The 19,813-nt window shown below is 39.2% G+C and overlaps 1 protein-coding gene across 2 annotated transcripts in view; it reads right to left on the bottom strand.

The window, feature by feature from the left end:
- Positions 1–15,475, bottom strand: part of PPP2R2A (protein phosphatase 2 regulatory subunit Balpha) — an 81,457-nt gene extending 65,982 nt beyond the window's left edge. Inside the window, exons 1-2 of one of the 2 annotated variants that reach the window (XM_039250424.1) lie at positions 15,169–15,475; positions 13,235–13,309 (exon numbers count right to left, since the gene is read on the bottom strand). In XM_039250424.1, the coding sequence (XP_039106355.1) occupies positions 13,235–13,309; positions 15,169–15,175 (82 nt within the window). In that variant the 5' untranslated portion in view covers positions 15,176–15,475. Of the gene's footprint in view, positions 1–13,234; positions 13,310–15,168 lie in introns of those variants that run through there. The other variant, XM_039250425.1, reaches the window with a different exon arrangement.
- Positions 15,476–19,813: the final 4,338 nt, after the last annotated feature.

Raw genomic sequence — 19,813 nt, 5'->3', positions numbered from 1 at the left:
TCTCAGCAACCCTTCAGTCTGAAGCTACAGAAAACTCACAGGACAGTTAAAAGAAAATGGGAATTACCTGGGCAATTTATTTGATCCTAAGACAAGGCCTATAAATCTTGCCTATCATGGATTTTCTGGAATGTATTTTCCCACTTTCAAATCTAAAATGACGAACATGCTCTGTTAAAGTTAAAAATTTGCAACTATGAAACACTTTTAAAACACCATAAAAATTTTTGACAGTATTCCTGGGAGAAGGGGGTTAAGAAGAAGACATACTTTCACTCTATTATCGATTGTACTGTTTGGATTTATCATCTGAGGGTGTAAACTAAAAAGTTTATTTACTATTAGTCATTCATCAGATTCAGTGCACAATTCAGCATTTTTTACTCTATTTAGAGAACTGTGCAACCATCATCACTATCTAATTCCAGAACATTTTCATTACCTCCTTAGAGAAATGCTATACCCACTGGCAGTCACACCATCCACTGGCCCTACCAACCACTAATCTGCTTTCTGTCTCGATACATTTGCCTCTTCTGGGTATTTCATATAAGCAGAATCATATTAAGATGTGGTCTTTTGGGACCACTTCACCTTAGCATATTTTCAAAGTTCATCCATGTTGCAGCATGTAACAGCATCTCGTCCCTTTCTATGGCTGCATAATATTCCATCATATGGATGCACCATCTTTATGCATCCTCAGTTAATAGACATTTGGTGTGTTTCCACTTTTCTGCTATGGTGACTAATGTTGCTATAAACATTGATGTAAAAATTTTTGTGGTCACGTGTTTTCAATTCTCTTAAGCATATACCTATGAACAGAACTGTTGCGTTCTATGGTTAAATCTATGTTTAACTTTTTAAGAAATGGCCAAATTGTTAAAATGAAGGTCTTGAAACACACAGGATAGAGGGAAGAAGAAAAAGGCTTATACATTACCACAAATATTTACCCGGAGAGATCTCCAATAATATTCACTAGTGAATTCAATTAAAATCACTGAAAGACATACTTATGTCTTAGACTCGAGATATATGTGATTTTTTTTCATTTAATTCCAAGAACGAGTAAATAGCTATACTACATCACCATCTCAACATAAAAATGCAGGTCAACTCAGGGGTGCTTGGATGGCTCAGTCAGTTAAGTGTCCAACTTTGGCTCAGGTCATGATCTCATGGTTCATGGGTTCAAGCCCTGTGTCGGACTCTATTCTGAGAGCTCAGAGCCTGAAGCCTGCTTCAGATTCTGCATCTCCCTCTCTCTGCCCCTGCCCCACTAGCCTGCGCATACTCATGGGCTCTATCTCTCTCTCTCAAAAATAAACTTAAAAAAAAAAAAAGGATGTCAACTCAGAAAAGGGAAAATAATTTCTTACATTCCAACATTATCCATAAATTTTTTACATAGGATTAGCCAAGGATCTCCCAGTAATGTCAACAGGTTAATAATACCAAAAGCCACAAAGTTATGGAAAAGGCTTATTTTAATAATTTTGACCCTCTTAACATATCTGAAGTGAAGGAACCATTCTATTTCCTTCATATTCTCCACAGCTCTGGGCACTCAACATAATATATTCTTGTTCACTTGTGGATGAATAACAAAGGTTTCACCTTAGCTCCCTACCCTTTCCCTATGAGAACAAGAGATTGCAATTTTTAATCAATTAGTATTTTTAAAAACTGAACCACAAGGAAGAAACATGGAAGTCTAAAAGTAGACAGAACAGTTTTACTAATTCATAATCTCAGGCTAATGTTGCTCAACTCTGAGCTTCAGTGTCCTTGTGTACAAAATGGCAGTGTCTACCTCAAAGGCTACTGTAAGAAATACAACCTTGATCATTCCTTATCTACTATTTTGCTACAAAGAAATGCAATGCAGTTACCAAATTTTCCTATTATGCTGTAGACTTTGGTTAATTAAAACATATATAAAATAACATACTGGTTGTCTTTACTGTTAATATTAAAGAGATTTATAATAATGAAATGTGATTTTCTATTTTTCAACTAGAAACTAAAACAAAGAGGTAAAACTTTGGTCAAAAATTTAGATTATTGTTTAATCCTATCCTGAAATAGCCTACAAAATAAACTAATCTAGTTCTAGTTTTCAAACTGTTAGTCTGGGATACACAGATCTGTCTCACAGCAGTATGAATCTGTATTCTTTAATATCCTCTATTCTGATACTTTCATGTTCTGTCCAGGGCTCTTACTGTCCACCTCCAATCATTTAAAAAAAATTAAAAAAAAAAAATTTTTTTTTTAATGTTTATTTATTTTTAAGGGGGGAGGGAGGGGCAGAGAAAGAAGGAGACACAGAATCCCAAGTAGGCCCCAGGCTCTGAGCTGTCAGCACAGAACCGGATGTGGGGCTCGAACCCGCAAACCATGAGATCATGACCGGAGCTGAAGTCAGATGCTTAACCTACTGAGCCACCCAGGCGCCCCAACTTCCAATCATTTAAAGAAGTATTTCTGCTGTTCCTTCTCACAGAACCCCAGCTATGTATAAAAAGACATATACAAAAAGAGCACATACTAGCTAAGAGGTGGAAGCAACTTAAATGCCCATCAGTGGATGAATGAATGGATAAACAAACTGTGGTATAAACATACAATGGAGTATTATTAAATCTTAGAAAGGAAGGAAATCTTGTCACATGCTACAACATGGTTGAACTTTGAGGACGTGAATCTAAGCCAATCACAATTAAAAAAAAAAACTTTTGTCTTAGGATTCATTTGTAGGAGGTATCTAAGGTAGTCAAATTCACAGAAACAGAAAGTAAAATGGTGGATACCAGGGGCAGACAGGAGAACAGGGAACTGTTAACAGGTCCAGTTTCAGTTTTGCAAGGTGAAAAAGATCTAGAGATAGTTTCACAATGATGTGAACAGTTAACACTACTGAAGTGCACATTTAAAAATGGACAGAACGGTAAGCTTTGTTATGTGTTTTTTTGTTAATGTATTTTAACAATAAAAATGCAAAAAATTAAAAATAGCTTATTTTATAAACTAAAAAATATTTTGTTTGAAGAACTGGTTCTGCTGCTAGAAAAATTTTTCTTTTATGTCAAGGGGGAAAAGACTTCCCAACTACCAGTTCCTATAATAACTATTTTTGCATGTTGCATCCCTAGATAAGGAATTATTTATTGCCTACAATAGCTCTTCTCTCTTGAAATAGAGCCTTTCCAATCTACTAGCCAATAAAAATGTATTAACTATTCCTCTTATGCTATCTTAGAAACACATCTATTCCAGACCCACAGGACTCTTACTTTGTGCTAAGCTGGAAAAAAAGACAGACAAAAAGGTTCTAGTACCACTTTCACACAAAGGAGACCTGAAGCTCTTCAATGTCAGGTTCTAAAAGTTACAATTTCTCCACATCTTTACAAAATTAAAAAAAAAAAATTTCTTGGGGCGCCTGGGTGGCTTAGTCGGTTAAGCGTCCGACTTTCGCTTGGGTCATGATCTCGCGGTTCGTGGGTTCGAGCCCCGCGTCGGGCTCTGTGCTGACAGCCAGCTCAGACCCTGGAGCCTGTTTCAGTCTGTGACTCCCTCTCTCTCTGACCCTCGGCTGCTCACGCTGTCTCTCTCTCTCTCTCCTAGAAATAAATAAAAAACATTAAAAAATATATTATAAAAAAAAATTTCTTACCAATCTCTCTTATCTACTTTGGTTTCTCTCTTAATATAGGCTAATGAAGAATTTAGATTCCTTCTGAATGAAGTTAAAACAAGAAACTGGTTCAAAACTCAAGATATCCTCTAATAGTTTTACCCATGGTTAAAGAGACATAAGTTTTTAATTAAAAAAAAAATTTAGATGGGAATACACTAAGGTTGTCAAATCCAGTACCTTAGAGAAGATTCATCCCTCTAATATCCTAGAACAATAAGTACTGAAAGGATACCTAAGAAAGAATATCTTTTCAACAGTCTAAAAGGTATCATTTCCATATAAAATATCAACTCCTCCAAATTTCGGTAAGCATATAATCATAGACAAAACTTTAGATTAAACCAAAGGTTCTTAAATAGTCATTGGTCCATGACGCCCCCTGAACTGGATAAAAGATATCATTCGAAGATTTCAGAAGAGAAAATCCCAGTTGATACTGAACAGAGAGGAAGTCAACCAAGAGAAACTAAAATTACAAAACTATAACTCATAGTATAGTGGCTTATAGAAAAGCATTCAATCATGATTTGCCAAGGATTCTACATATGACATGGGCAAAGACCTAGATGACATTGTAATCAACTACTGCTAATATTTACTAAAAATACTGTATTATAAAAAATGAGTTTTTTTTTTTAATATACCCAACATTTAACCATGGAAGGGAAATTGGTGTAGCTAGTATTAGGTCCTAAAGTTCTTTGACAAATGTTCTTTAAAGAGTAGAAAACTATAATAGTACTGAAAATACTAAGCAATCAATAGTTGATAATGAATTCTTAGAATGGGAAATTCAGCAACTATTTTAAAAGAGAACTGTGTTGTACTTTCAAGTAAAATTTAAAGAAAACACCATTCCCTCTCTTTAGTAAATAATAGAGTTGGGAAGTAGAAAGTTACCATGCCAATTTTATGCCTTTCTTCCAGGAAAAAAACAATACATCAAACTCCTACATGTTGGGCTCAGCCAAAGGTACCAATTCATTTCCAATAACCAGGCAGCAACCCAGAAATGGCACCATACCAGGTTCTGAGGAACTCAGTAACCCTACATTAAGTATTAATGTTAACTGGACCTGAATACATAGTAGGAAAAACCCTAAAAAACTTTTGGAGCTAAAGTATTCCAGCAAATATGTACTGGTATGTGATCTTTGTAAGGGAGGGTAAGTTTAAAAATAGGCATTTTAAAGTCCTAAAGGTATCCTTCCTTCACCAAGATCACCAGATGAAAGGGCTTAAGCAGATCTAATTTGGTATCTAAAGAACAGCAAGGGAGTAGGCTGAAACAGTATCAAATCATCGGAAAGTTTTTATGGGAAAGCTTTGGACATTCATGCCCAAAAGTGGCATATTACCCCAATCAATTACCTTGTGGTCTGTCTGTGAGATTCCCTTAAAGCATCAATACAGTGAAATCTATTAACAGACTATACCAACAGTTGTCAGGTATTTCTGGATGACATGATTTCCTTACAATTAAAATCTGAGGACCCCCAAAGGCCTTTCAAGTTTTAAAATATTTATCAATTTAAAAATATTAATGATAAACTCTACACATTAACAACAACAAAACAGATTTAACTCCCCTCCACCCCTCAAAAATTAGTAAGAACAATGGCACTGTTTTTATACTGTTGCAAATCTGGCTTAATGGAAGATGCCTAGATTCTTGTGACTGTTTCCGCACTCAACATACCACACTGTGTTGTGTTACATGTAGGGAGAAAATCCGCCTTCATTAAGGTATGTAGTTGAAAAAGGAGTATTTCACTAGGCTTTTCAGGTAGTTATGGTTATCCCTTTGATACTGGACCGAACCTGGACAAGTGGTAGTTTCTTAAAGGTCTGTGGAATCTGAAACCCTATCAGTTGTCTGTTACATTAAAATCCAATGCTATATCTTGCATTTTTACTTATGCATGATTTTTTAACCTCACAGGCATTGGATATCTGCAAAACACTGATTTAGAGTTATACAGAGCTTCCAAATGTCGACACAGTTCATTAGATAACATCAAAAAACTGCAATCATTAATATTACTACTGATCTCATCTGAAAATTCTTTAAGTATTGGGAAGTTATCCAACTCAGGATGTCAGATACATGTTTTCCAATATTCTCATTTGTGTTTGAAAGCTCAAATTTTATCATGGGCAACAATAGATACTGTCCACTGAGGCAACAAATTCACTGTTTATTTGAGAAAATGTCTGCCAAATGTGCAAGTCTGAATAACCATCATTTATTTGCCAGTAGTTCTTTCTAACAAAAATAATGTTCCATGAAAGAAGCAGCTAGTTCACCTTAAAACCCAAATAACTGAACCAATGCCTTTCCGCCAGAAAAGCACTGAGTTCTGGTCTGCGGCAGAAGTGCTTTGGTGTACCTTTCATTTTGTCACAAAAAAATGTTTAACAGACATGCACTCAGGAGTCCAGACTTAATAAAATTTGTTTTTACTGCATCATCAAAAACATTCACATGTGAAATGGGCATTTTTAAACTGCTGGTACCTGGTGAAGATTACCATGACTACTGGTACCATCTGGTGTCAAGGCCTTGATTCATGCTAAGGCATGAGATTTACCCACATTTGCTTTTGTACCACTGCTGCAAGCATCAACACAGTCAAAAAGGCAAATATCATATTATGAAAATAGTTTCAAGTTCATAGACCTTTTGAAAGAACTGAGGAGTCATCAGACCACACTCTAAAATAGCTGTTTTGATAACGGGGTGGACCTCTCTGATCAGAAAAATGTACATTATGTGTAAGTATACACAATATGATTTGACACACAACCTCAGAATGCTTATAAAGCCCTTATAGCTCACTTATAGAATTATTCTAGCTTAAAAATGCCATTAGAAATTCCAGAAAAATCTCTAAATTGAATTTAATTACTCTGAAACGTCTACTAGACATCACAAATAACTCTGTTATAAACAAGTCACATTCCAAAATCCTCAAACACCTTCGTTTAAACTAAAAGAAATAGCAACTTCCTAATTTAAAAAAAAAATCACATTAGGGACATTAAAAGGGAAATTAAATTTGAATTTAAGAATCCCAGTTCCATCACCTGCTCAGGGGTATACAATTAATTAATTAATCTTTGTAGCCTAGTTTCCTCATCTATAATATGGAAAAACAGCATCTACTTAGTTCACAGTTTTGGGGAAGATTACTGAAATATATAAAGCAACTAACACAGTACTTGGCACATAGTTAAGTACCTGATACACGCTGACTGCCATGATTACCTAAGATGACCAGGCCATCACTAAAAGAGTTTTAGGACATACCTAAAAGTTCGGCTCAGGTCATGATCTTATGGTTCATAAGTGCCAGCCCCACACTGGGCTCTTCTGCTGTCAGCTCAGAGCCTATTTCAGATCCTCTGTCTACCTCTTTCTCTGAGAGACCCCACACCGCCAAAAAAAACCCCAAAAAACAAACAAAAAACATTAAAAAAAAGTAAAAACAAAAAAAGAAAAAGAAAAACAAAACAAGGATATTGCCTGATACTAGATAAATACAGCCATTCACGTTACTTAATGGGCAAATTTACACTAAGTGACTTCTATCAGTACTAATGTCAGTGTTAAGGGCAAGGAGGAGTGTCACATGTGACAGAATGTTAAATAAGGCCTTTGCTATGGGTCATTAGGTTTGGAATATAGCTCATGTGCCAGTATTTTGAAATCCACAAACATCACGGTTCTACTATTTTTCCTACTAATGACCTTAGTGCCTAAATCTAAATTGTATACTGCTCTAAGCAACACAGAACAAATAATGATCTTAAATTGTTTATGCTGTAGCATTAGATACATGGAATGGATTTAAAAACATTAAATTTCATGTAGTATCTCAAAAATTGTTTTTCACAAGCTTAGTTATGTCTTTGAGGACTATTTAGACTCTACTACTGAATTTTTCCCCCTATAACCAGTCCATGATTCTAAATCCTACCAAAGTAAACAGGAAGCCAAGCACTAAAAAGATGTGATGCCTGTGCATCCAAGTTTCATAAAAACAGGCATCATGTAATAAAATCATATCCTAAAACAATTTCCTATAAAAAAATTAAGACTGTCAAATATGGAGATGAGGAAAATTCTACTTGCATTAAAATGATATATATTTAAAATTATATTTAATAGTTAACAATATTAACTACTAAATAATGAAAATTTACCTTAAAATAATTTAAAAAACCATCTTAAATGGTTAACAATAGTTCCATATTTTTAAACAAAAATTACAGACTTCAGATTATCCAAATGTATTTGAATGTTTAATACTTCCACAAGTAAAACTTAAGCCAATAAAAAATTACCAGGTATTGCTACTGCAAAAAAATTATTAGGAAAAATTCCTTACTGTGTCACTTTAAATAATGATCTTGGTTTTTTAGTTTGTTGAAACCAGATTTTAAAAACACAATCACTGTTTCTATTACTAAATACAAAGGACTAGGAATGGCTCAAGTGATGTATAAATAGGACAGCATTGGCCGTGAGTTAATGTCAGGTGATGGGGGTCCAGTACACAACTGCACGGTCACAACAATGTGAGCACTGACTTCGTTGGTTTTTTCTTTCTTTTTTTTTTTTTTTAATGTTTATTTACTTTTGAGAGTGAGAGGCAGAGCATTAGCAGGGGAGGGGCAGAGAGACAGGGAGATACAGAATCCCAAGCAGGCTCCAGGCTCTCAGCTCTCAGCACAGAGCCAGACTCAGGGCTTGAACCCAGGAACTGCGATATCATGACCTGAACTGAAGTTGGATGCTCAACCGACTGAGCCACCCAGGCACTAGGTGAGCACTGTGAGCACTGACTTCTTACTCATAACATGTGCTAAAACACTGGGGTATGGGGGTGATAATGTGAACAGCTTAATCTTCACCTACTAGAAAGTCAAATGGAAATGTCTAAAATTGATAAAAAACAAAAACAGAAATATCATTTTATTCACAAAAATTAAGCACCTAGGAATACAACTTGAAGAGTTCAATTTAATCACCTTCAGAAGGACAAGGGAGGATTAGGGAGTGGGTGAAGGTGGGGATGGCTAGTTTTCACTCTAAACCCTTTTAAATACAGTACTCATTTAAAAACACATACAGACATGTATTTTTTTGGGGGGGGGGGGATGAAATCTAACAAATACAAAAAAATCACAAACCAACAGAAAAATGACCAGGATAATCAGTCAATACAATCACCACCCAGGTCAAGACGCTGTCTCCACGAGCCCCAACCCTCCTTTCAAGAACACCTCCCTTCCATCACTTAAAGTTAACAGCTACATACTGGCTTGTATGGCAATTACTTTGTAGCTATTCTTCAGAGTTTCACCAGTTTAATATGTGTCTCTAAGGCTATGGTTTAGTTGTGAATTTTTTTTGAACTTTATATTAGTGGAATCAAAGAATATGTATAAAACATACACATACCATCTCTTCACTTTGGCTGAGGAGAAATTCTTAGCAGCCTTTAGAGACAATTCTCTGCTTATCTCATTCTGATTCTTCCTTACTTGCCATAAACATTCAAATAATAACAGCTAACCCCTTAAAACATGCTTACTATGTGCCAGGCTTCTGTTTTTTGGATATTAACTCATTTAATCACCAAAGCAACAGCATAAGACTGATTTTATTGTGATCTTCATTTTAGAAAGAGGAAAACAGGCACAAAGAAGTAAGTTAACTTGCCCAAGATTACACAGCTGGTAGAGGACTGAGTAGGACTCAAACTATGTACCCTAGCACCAGTGTTTCTCACAAGAGAAAGTTGTCAGTAAAGGAAAATTTTTAAGTATAGAATGATAAAATGTTATTAGTACTACCACGAAGATTAAAATGAAAACTGCAGGACAGAACACTATCTGAATGACAGAGATTTTAGTACCTTACCCTTCTCCCCGACAAGCAGCTATACCAAAGGTAAACTACTTCAAGTGCCCAAAAAGACCCATGCACAGAATAAGTATCCCAGTAAGGGTCTTCATGGGCCAAAGGTCTGTAAGAGTATCTGGCCAAACATCAAAATTCTTAGTTCTGCAATGTACGTAATGAAAAATTCTGAGCCTTGATCAACCAAATAAAGCCTTCTTTCTAAATTAAGGCCCCCAAAGAGCCCAACATCTCATGTAATTTAACTTGCCAGTAATAATGCTGAGCTGCTTCTTTTCCAAAAGATCTTTGAGAATTAACTAGATTTGAGTATAAAGAACAGAAATCATGTAATCCAGTCCTGTCATCTTAAGGCTAAGCTTACTGGTAAGAACCCAGAGAAGCACTTATCCCAAGTGACATGCACTAGTCTGTCACCAGGACAAAAGCCCAAGGTCTCCTGACTTCTTTCCATTACACAGCTGTAGAACATCAATCCAGTTATAAGGCCTGCCGAGTAAATACATCTATGGTTTCCAAAAGTATATCTCAATCATCTTTTCACCTTGAAAACCTCCTAGCATTCACATTCCTTCGTTCAACAAATACTCAACACCTACTGTGTGCCAGGCATTGTCCTAAGCAAGGTAGTTTGTTCAGGATGTTCTGCACAAGTACAAAGACACATTAGTCCTGCACGAAGCTGACAGAATAAACATAGAGCTTTAGGGTAAATTATAAATACAAAGTGCTATGAAGATCGTAAAAAATATTTCCAAAAAAGGAAGATAAGTAAAAGAGTTACAAATGTGACTTGACAGATTCTGATAAGTGACGAAGTACAGGAGTACCACCAGGCATTCCAAGGTGGGAACAGCAGAAACCAAAGACCCCGGACAAAGAGTGTACAAGATTTTTTTTGAAGAACAGCATCCATTGAGCTGGATCGTGAACCATTATCAGCAATGAACCGAGAGAAACAGGGGTCATACTGATGAAAGGTCTGGCATTCTAGACTGAAATATTTTAATGTAATCCTGTGGGATACAGGGACCACTGGAGATTTCTAAGGAACATAAAATTGGGATAGCATTTAAGATTAACTGAGAAGCAAAACGGAGGACAAGAAGCAGGAGATCATTTAGGAAGTTACTACAACCTGAAAGATACTGAGAATGTGAACTAAGCTCAAAGTGGGTATGGAAAGATTAAAGCATTACAGAAATAAGACTGGCATGCCATGACAACTAACTGCATGTAGGAGAGGAAAGACCATTTGGAGCCTTTCATGAGAAAGAACTTGTGATGCATCATTAACAGCAAACAGGCAAGCTAAACTAAAGACTTAGCTGGATATAACCTGTTTACAGATTACAGTTTAAACCAAAGGAGAAAACATATTAATCTTAATTTAGAAAAGCAAACGTTCCCTTAGTAACATAAACATAATACACTATGACATGTAAGCTGCTGTGTGCAAAAATTACCCAAATTGATGGGAGTATCATTTGAAAATTAGGTCCTTCTTACACTTAACACATTAGCATAAACATACGTACTAGAAAAGTCATATTTTTATTAAAATGTACTTACTAACCCTCAACATGTTAAGACGATAGGATTGCGCTGTATGTTAAAGTACTATTTAACAACCTCAAAAGAAAATTCTTTAATGAATCAGTAGCAAAATATAGCTCCTAAATATTAGAAGAGAATTACAACTGATCCCGTGATACGTATCACAAACCATCATTTGATTCGGTTAGGTTTAAGTATGGAACCATCAATTTCTTCTAATTAAATAAAATGTGGTTTTTCTGCCTACCATTTAACAAGCCCATTTAACTATGAGCTCCTACAGGGCAGGATTTATAAAGTTCCAGACACCTCACACACAGCCCCAGTGCTCAACATTCAGGAAGACCCCCGACAGATCTTTCATATAAAAATTAATGGCCGTCAATGAAGGAATAGTTTTCAAGTATACAGCACTCTCATAACTTAGTGAATATTACACAACAGCACAGAATGAATGATCCAGTATCTAAGTGCCTACTATTCAATAGGTAATGGAGTTACAAAAGGAGTAACATATGGCTCCTCCCTTGAACTTAGGCTCTCTCTCAAGTCAAACACCACAGGCTTCACTAGAAAACCTGGATTTGTACCATTTGTGTGGCCATCAGTGACTCTCTTAACTAAAGCTTCTCATTTCCCATCGGAAAAACAGATGAGGACTCAACAGAAATGTGAAAGTCCTCTGTAAAGTATCACAAATATAATGTATACCAGTTGGCTCCCCAAAGGACTCACCAAACTGATCAGACACTTCACTGAGAATGACACGGACACAAGCAAATCCAACCATTTCACTGGGTCAATACAAAGTCATCATCCTACTATCACCTGAAGAAATGCTCAAAACAAACTGCACTGTAGACAGTAGGTCAGAAACAGAATCTTAATATGAAGACAATACTATTTAGATTAAGATGATTTATAAATTTTCACTAGACAAATTTTAAGTTTATTTATTTTGAGAGAGAGAGAGCGAGAGCAGGAAAGGGGCAGAGAGGGGAAGAGAATCCCAAGCAGGCTCCAGGCTGTCAGCATGGAGTCCCAACACAGGGTTCCTTCCCATGAACTTTGAGATCGTGACCTGAGCTAAAACCAAGAGTTGGACGCTTAACTGACTGAGCCACCCAGGTGCCCCTAGACAAATTTTTTTAAATTAAAAGTACATTTTAATTCGTTTGTGTTTTGTTCAAAAATTCCTACTGTAATTCAAGACAGAATACCATTAAATTTCAAACTTTAAATACTATTACTTAACAATGAAATAATACAACTACTTTCCGGGAAATAATGCCTCCACCACCCAAGACCATCTCAAATGAGTGCAAAACCCTAATGTTTCGAAATTTTAAGCTTTTAAAATACACTAATAAATTTGGAAGAAGACGACTTAAGTACTTCAACTGGTCAAACCCAGCTTCTACCCACACGAGAATAAGCTCCCTGGAAGCCATGCTATATATCCACAGCACTGTTGCTTTCTTATCCACCTAAATTAATCCCTAATCGACAATAAAATGTATCATTTGAGCTAGCATTTCTTCACAGCATGTCAATTGACACCACCCTCTCAGAGTAGACAGTTAAAAAAAAAAAACTAAACTAAAAGTCTTCCCTCACAAATGAAAGATACATTCATTCAAAAATGTTTCTGAGCCAAATGCTTATGTATACTTATTTTCAACGTAATTATATAAAAATGATTTACAAACATGAAATGCATCACCGTTTTATTTATACAAGAAATTTAGATAGCCAGGAAACCTTTATGATATGAACCTCATATTTTTCTTGTGACAGTTTTATATACATTATCATCTAGTGCTCCTTTCATTTAATAGAGAAAAAATGATACAAGCTATTAGTAATAAAAAAACTGAAGACTATTTTCCAGAAAGATGACTAAAACTGTCCCTCCATTGCTAAGGCAATAAACACAGAATATTCTTACACCGTAACAAACTCAGCTGCAAAGAAATCCTCATTAATCAAGATTCTGAAGATTCCACATTCAAACTCTGCATTATTAAATGCTTTCTTACCTTCTGCTACATCATCATCTACTGCTCCTTTCACCTGAGAAAAACACCACTGAATGTCATTCCCTCCTCCAGCTCCTGGAAAAAGAAAACATACCAATTAAAACTGAGTTCTGTTCATGTTTACTCTCATAAACACAGAGATGGTATCCATGGTTGGCATGATACTAATAGCCTAGAACTGCCCACACATACAACCACCAGCCCAGAGCATTCATTCGGAAGGTTAGTCTCCAATAGTTAGTATTGCATTTAAGAAGAGAGATTCCAGGTATGAAATAATTTAAAGGCCATGTACTACAATTAACATTGCACATGTGTTCAAAACTTCCATTTTCCCTTCCCATCGAATACAGTAAAAGCCTTAGAGTCACGCAAGACCTACCAGAGAAAAGTAAAATACCAAAAGTTAGACAGTTTTCCTTTAAGCCTACAGAAGGGTTAATAAGGTTAATCTACCATAAAACATGGACCGAAAAGAAAACTTCGGAAACATTACTGCCTGGGTGAGGAGTAATGATTCATATGAACCCAATCACCAAAGCGCACACACAGCAAACACAACACTCACCACCCATTTCTTTGCATTTCATTACCAGCAAATCAGTGGCTCCAGACAGGAAAAGAAACCGAAATAAACGCTCCAGAGCCTGTCAGAGGAAGACTGTTTTTGCCTCCCTTCACCTTATCCCTCAGAATCCAAAGGACCTTGCAAACAATTTTGCTACTCTGTCATCATCTTGTGCCCAACCATTTTAATCTCACTTATTCAACAAGGCCAAAAAGCAATTTGTTTACTGCAAACCATAAGTCAATCCAACATGTTAACTTTTTCTAAAGGCCTGAATATTTAAAGATTATCTAAATATCAGAAAAAGCACGGAGAATTGGTTTAGTTCCTCCATGTTTTTTTCTAGTCCAATTCCAAGCACCAAGGAGGAAATGCCCTGGCTCTATGAAGGAGGAAACTTAATCAAGAACTAGAATTGGTTCTACTATAAGGAGGAGGATATTCAGCAACATCAAAATGTATAAAGATAATCCTCAAAGTAATTACCTTTTTCTTCCTTCACCATCATTCCTCGCTAAATATCCCAAGTTAGTTTTCTCTAGCATCCTTCCCAACCTTCCCCCACCCCCAAGCTTTTACCTAAATCTCTCCCCTTGGCTATTTATATCACTGAACTCCACAACTGTGTTAACTAACTCTACGAAACCCTTTTGGGAAAAGGACATCTGCACAAAAACTAACATAGAAAGCGGAAAGTTTAAATTACATTTTTCATGCAACTTGGTGTATTAAGGCCCTGCACTCTTTGGACGACACTAAGGGTAAGAAACGGAAGGGAGCTGGTTCAATACAAAAAGTCCAGGTTCATGGTCTCAAAAATACAGGTATCCACAGCGGGGGAAAAAAAATACACATAGGTCCCCATTGTATTTTAACTTGTAAAGCACTCTTCCCTCTCGGTACAAAATACGTTAGTATAAACACCCAGGAAGGCTTGCAGCAGGGGGAAAAAACTGGAATTATATGGAGAAAGATCCATATAAAAAGCTTCCTCGGGAAGGGGAGGAGACGAGGGGGGGGCCGGTCGAGGGAGCAGAGGTTACACCGGGTCCAAAGGAGTAGGGACAAATCTCCACTCGCCCCCACCCCGCCCCACCCACGCCTTACCCCTCGGCTCGGCAGCACACACCCCACCCCCACCCACGCCAAGGTTCCAGCCCTCATTTAAAAAGCCATTTCGAGATCACAGCCGCCCCTCGCCTCAACAAACCCTCCCCACCCCCACCCCACCCCACTTGACCAATTCCCTGAAATCCAAGGGGCGCCCCGTGGCTCTATGAGAGGCACAGACGGTCGCTAGGGGGTGATGGAGGGAGAAGGAAGGAAGCGGTGCCTTGTCAGTGGACGAGGGTGATTTCTCCTTTACCTGCCATGTTGCGCTGCAAATGGTGACCCTGCTGGGTTCCTCGGGGTCGCCGCTTCCTGAACTCACCCCCCTCACCTGGGGATGGGGGGGTAGAGAGGGCGGATGGCGGCGGATGGCACCTGTGGGGGGAGAGGGCGGGGGTCGGGGGAGAAGGAAGGAGGGGCGGGCAGACCAGTCAGGAGGATGGTGGATTTCACTCTGGGGCTTCCCCGCTCTCTCTCCTTCTCCAGCAGTGGCGGCAGCAGCTACGACAGCGACGGCGGCAGCAGCGGCAGGGGCAGGCGACTCCACTTTCAAAATGGCGCCGGCTGGCCTGGCCAGTGACGTCACCCGGAGGCGGAGCGGCCAGGCCGGGCCGGAGGGGAGGGGCGGGGCGGGGCGAGGGCCGGGGCGGAGACCAGAGGGGGCGGGGCGGGGAGCGGCAGGCCGAGCTCCTGGCTCCCGCCCCTTCCTTCCCCGCCCCGCGCGCTGTCCCCGGGCGGCCTGGCCTGTGCCGCGCCCTGGCCCGTGAGCTGTTTCTCTGGTGTCTTGAGGTTCCCCCTCTGCCTTCTGTCCCAGGCCCATTCCGCGGACCCGCGCACATCACAGTGTCCCAAACCCTCGCGTCCGTGTATGGACTCCTGGGCGGGCTCAGCTATGCAGTTACCGTGCTCGCTCGCGGTGGATTCGTGAGATCCTGTGTCTTTGAGCATACCGTGTTTCTACTTAAAATAGTGACTCTGTGGCAGATGAAATAAAGACGTGGGCGGGGAGGGGGGGGTGCAGACTTGCGGATCGGCCAAGGGAACAGTTCGCGGGTCTGAGAAGGACGCAGCTGGGCTGGTTCCATCTGGGTGAAATAAATTACCTTCTGATGGTCCCCAGGAACGGAGGCGAGAGTGCTTGGCGACTGAAAGCAGTTCTGTGTTTTCTGAACGGAAAACTGAGTTTGCTGGTAGCAGAACATGGCCGAAAAAGCGGCCCAGGTCTGTCCCGCTGAAAAAGTGGAAGCGGTGGTTGGGGAAAGAGCCGGAATCTGAAGCCAGGCTGCGGAATGCTGAGGCCGTGCATGAGATGGGGGTAACAATCGTACCTCGTAGGATTGTTTCTAAGATTAAATGACTTAGAGTCCATGATAAATGTTTACTGCTGTTATTATTAGATTTGTATTGAAAGCATCTTCAATAGAGTTAAGAGGTATGAGGAAAACAACCAGGAAACACTAGTCATCAACCAAGAGGAGATGTGTATGTACGTCATTGAAAGGTGCATTAATGATGCACTCACTATAAACTGGACACTGTGCATACCTCACTTAATGCCCGCAATACTCCTAGGAGACAGATATCTACATTTTGCACGTGAGAAATACCTGTAAAAACATCCAGAATTTGACCTTAAGGCTGAAAGGAGTGATCAGGCGTTGAGAGACTAAGGGGAAGTTTACAGTTATTTACACCTTCTCTCCATTATCTCCACTCTCTACCTTATTCTTGTTAAATTAAAAAAAAATTTTTTTTTTTAATTTCTGAGAGAGAGAGAGAGACAGCGTGAGCAGGGGAGGGTCAGAGAGAGAGGGAGACACAGAATCTGAAGACAGGCTCCGAGCTGTCAGCACAGAGCCCTATGCGGGGCTCGAACCCACGAACCGTGAGATCATCACCTGAGCTGAAGTCAGACGCCTAACCCACTGAGCCACCCTGGCACCCTGCTCTACCTTATTCTTGATTTCCATAACAGTCCGATTGTAAAACAAGTTTCAAAATATCTCCACTCAAAAAAGCAGCACTACTGTATTATTATTCCTCTGTTGCTACATTAGTGTTTCTCACTTAACCAACGAACAAACCAAAACTAAAAATCCACCCTGTATTTGCCATCTTTCAACTACTTCTACAAACAGGTACAAAACTTTAATGCACTGTGCTGTACATACCTCTATTTTGGTTGATTTTATAAATGTAATTCTCTGTGTCTGACTTTACTATTTATTTTCCTTTTTGCTTTCTCTGCCCTTGTTTAATAATTCAATCCTAGGCTTTCCAGTGAGCCTCACTCAGAACTGAGAGAGAGACACACAGAGAGGGACTAGACCATTAAACGAGAGGATTGAAACCCCTGTACACAAGCCATTGTCTTCAGTTTTTGCCATGTGTAAGATTTGTATATTCACTTCTGAAAAATGATTTGGTCTGCATAAATGATCCGTTCTTCTGAGGAGCCAGTAAGGCTTGCCTAGAAACTGAGATAATTATAACAAGTTCATGTAGCACTATGTGCTGGGTACTGTTCCAAGAACATTTTATGGAGCCTTGAGGATTCTACATGCCTGTGGGACAAGCTGAGATGGGTCTAATCATCAAGGTTCAGTGACCCTAAGCAGTAATTTCAGCAGGCCCCACCCAACCTGCCTCCCTTTCTTCTGAATCGCTCTTGGGAAGAGAGGCCCATATACCTACCCAAAGAACAGGGTTGCTGTTGTTCATTTCTCCTCCCTTACCTTTATTCTACCTTCCACCTTCTGTACGAGGGCTCTGTCCCTACCATTTCATGAAAACGTGTCAAGTTCACTAATGACCTTCCAGGTGACCAAATCCAATGGTCACTTCTTTGGTTTTCTCTTTCTCTACTTCCCAACAGCATTTGAAACCACTAACCACCCCATGCTTTTTTGAGACCCTTTTTTGCATGTTATGTGATTGGTCTACCTCTAGTCTCTACACCCCTTTCAGGTCTACACACCTTTTGCTAGCTCCTCCTCCCAGACCACCCTTTAAATGTTAGGACGTTATGTCTCCCTGGCCTCTGCCCTGCATATACTTCTCTGTCCCCGGCAACTTCATTATTTATAGATGTAAATACCATGTATATATCAGTCACCGCCAAATCTAGATCTCCAGCTCTGTCCTCACCCTGAAACTGCACACATGTACTTCTACCTGCCTGCCTGACATGTCTACAGATGTCTAATAAGCATTTCAAACAAGCACTACCAGAACATGAGTCTTGATTCCATGTCTTCTCCATATCTAGGATGATGCCAGTTTTTCCCTGGGATGTCACAATCCATTTACCACACCCCTGCCTCTACAGTCCCACATGGCCATCCTTCTTTCCTTCTTCAGCCAGTAAAACTCTTCCTGATTCTTTAAAACCAATTCAGATGTACCTGCCTTCAGAAAGCCTTCTCTGATATTTTCCCTCATTCCCTACCTACCTTATGCTGGCTTGGGTGTCCTTTTGAAATATGTTCATAAAATCTAATGTACTTCTCTCTTACTAAGTCACGTAAAAATTATCTAAATACGTGTCGGTTACTAAACGGAGTTCTTTGTGGTGGGAAGTATGTCTTATTCATCTCTGTATCACCAGTCACATAATTTATTGGATTAATGGATGAATGAATACATCTCCCTAGCTTGGGAAGAAAACCACTGAGATGTTGCCTCCTTAAAGCTTACCATATGGTGAATGTTTTCACTCACCCTTCCTGACCCTGGAAAAAAAGGGCATTTTACACATTACCTCGCTCATTCTGATCTATAGCTGTTAGGCATGGTTGGTTAAAGATGTTAGTTACTTATAGATAGATTCATCCCAACTACTCCCAACTGGTCCTTTGTCCCTGAATACATATCATCCAAGAGAATCCCATAGGACATCATTCCCTCATCCACACGATCCACACACATTCATGTAAACATTTTTTCATGTAAGCCTCTAGCCAGAACTTCAACACCTGACCATGTGTAAGATGCATAAAATAATAGTTCCCTGCAGAACTGAGTTCAGCCTAGAAAAGGAAAACTCTAGGCTTTCCTGGTGAGGTCCCAGAGAATCTGTAAGTCCTGAACGTGTTTTGTTTCAAATCTAAGCTGAGAGGTACTAAGGGCACCCACAATCTCACCAACAGAATGCAGCTAATGGGGTTTTGCAAGCTGGCTTTTAAAATAATTTTATGGAATGAGGGAAGGATCACTTGAAAGTTGTGTGTTTCCTTAGAGTTAAGATGAATACAAACCCTCCTCCACACTAAATGAGAAGTTCAGATGCTTCTCTCCTCGAGGCAGTTAGAATTACGGGTGTCTAGGGATGCCTGGGTGGCTCAGTTGGTTCTTGATTTTGGCTCTGGTCACGATCCCAGAGTCCCGCAGCTGAGCGTGGAGCTTGCTTAAGATTCTCTCTCTCTAGGGGCACCCGGGTGGCTCAGTGGGTTAAGCATCCGACTCTTGATTTCGGGTCAGGTCATGGTCTCACAGTTTGTGGGTTCCTTTCTCCCTCTCTCAGGGATTCTTTCTCCCTCTCTCTCTGCCCCTCTCTCTGTCTTTAAAAAAAAAAAGGTATTAGAGATACTTAGGAAAGACCATGAACTCAAGGGTAAAAGGCGGGGGGGTCCCTGATTAGAAAGCGGTACAATTTAAAATTTTGACAAACTCATTACAGCCATACTTTCTAACATGGAATATGCTCAAAGGCTTTACAGGGAAAATTATAAGCAGATGTCAGCCTTTTACATACTTTCTTAGTTATCTACAAAGGCAGTTTTCCAAAATCCTGCATAGTCTAGACTATATTGACAATTCACACCGCAATGTTCAAGGTATAGTATGCACTATCAAATCGCGAAAATATCCTACACTAGCAGGTGTTTAAAAATAACAATAAT

Source organism: Hyaena hyaena, unplaced genomic scaffold, assembly GCF_003009895.1.
Source record: "Hyaena hyaena isolate Hyena2069 unplaced genomic scaffold, ASM300989v1 scaffold_370, whole genome shotgun sequence".
NCBI lineage: Eukaryota > Metazoa > Chordata > Mammalia > Carnivora > Hyaenidae > Hyaena > Hyaena hyaena.
Note: the sequence above shows the minus strand (reverse complement) of the source record. Positions and strands in the feature narration are given on the sequence as shown.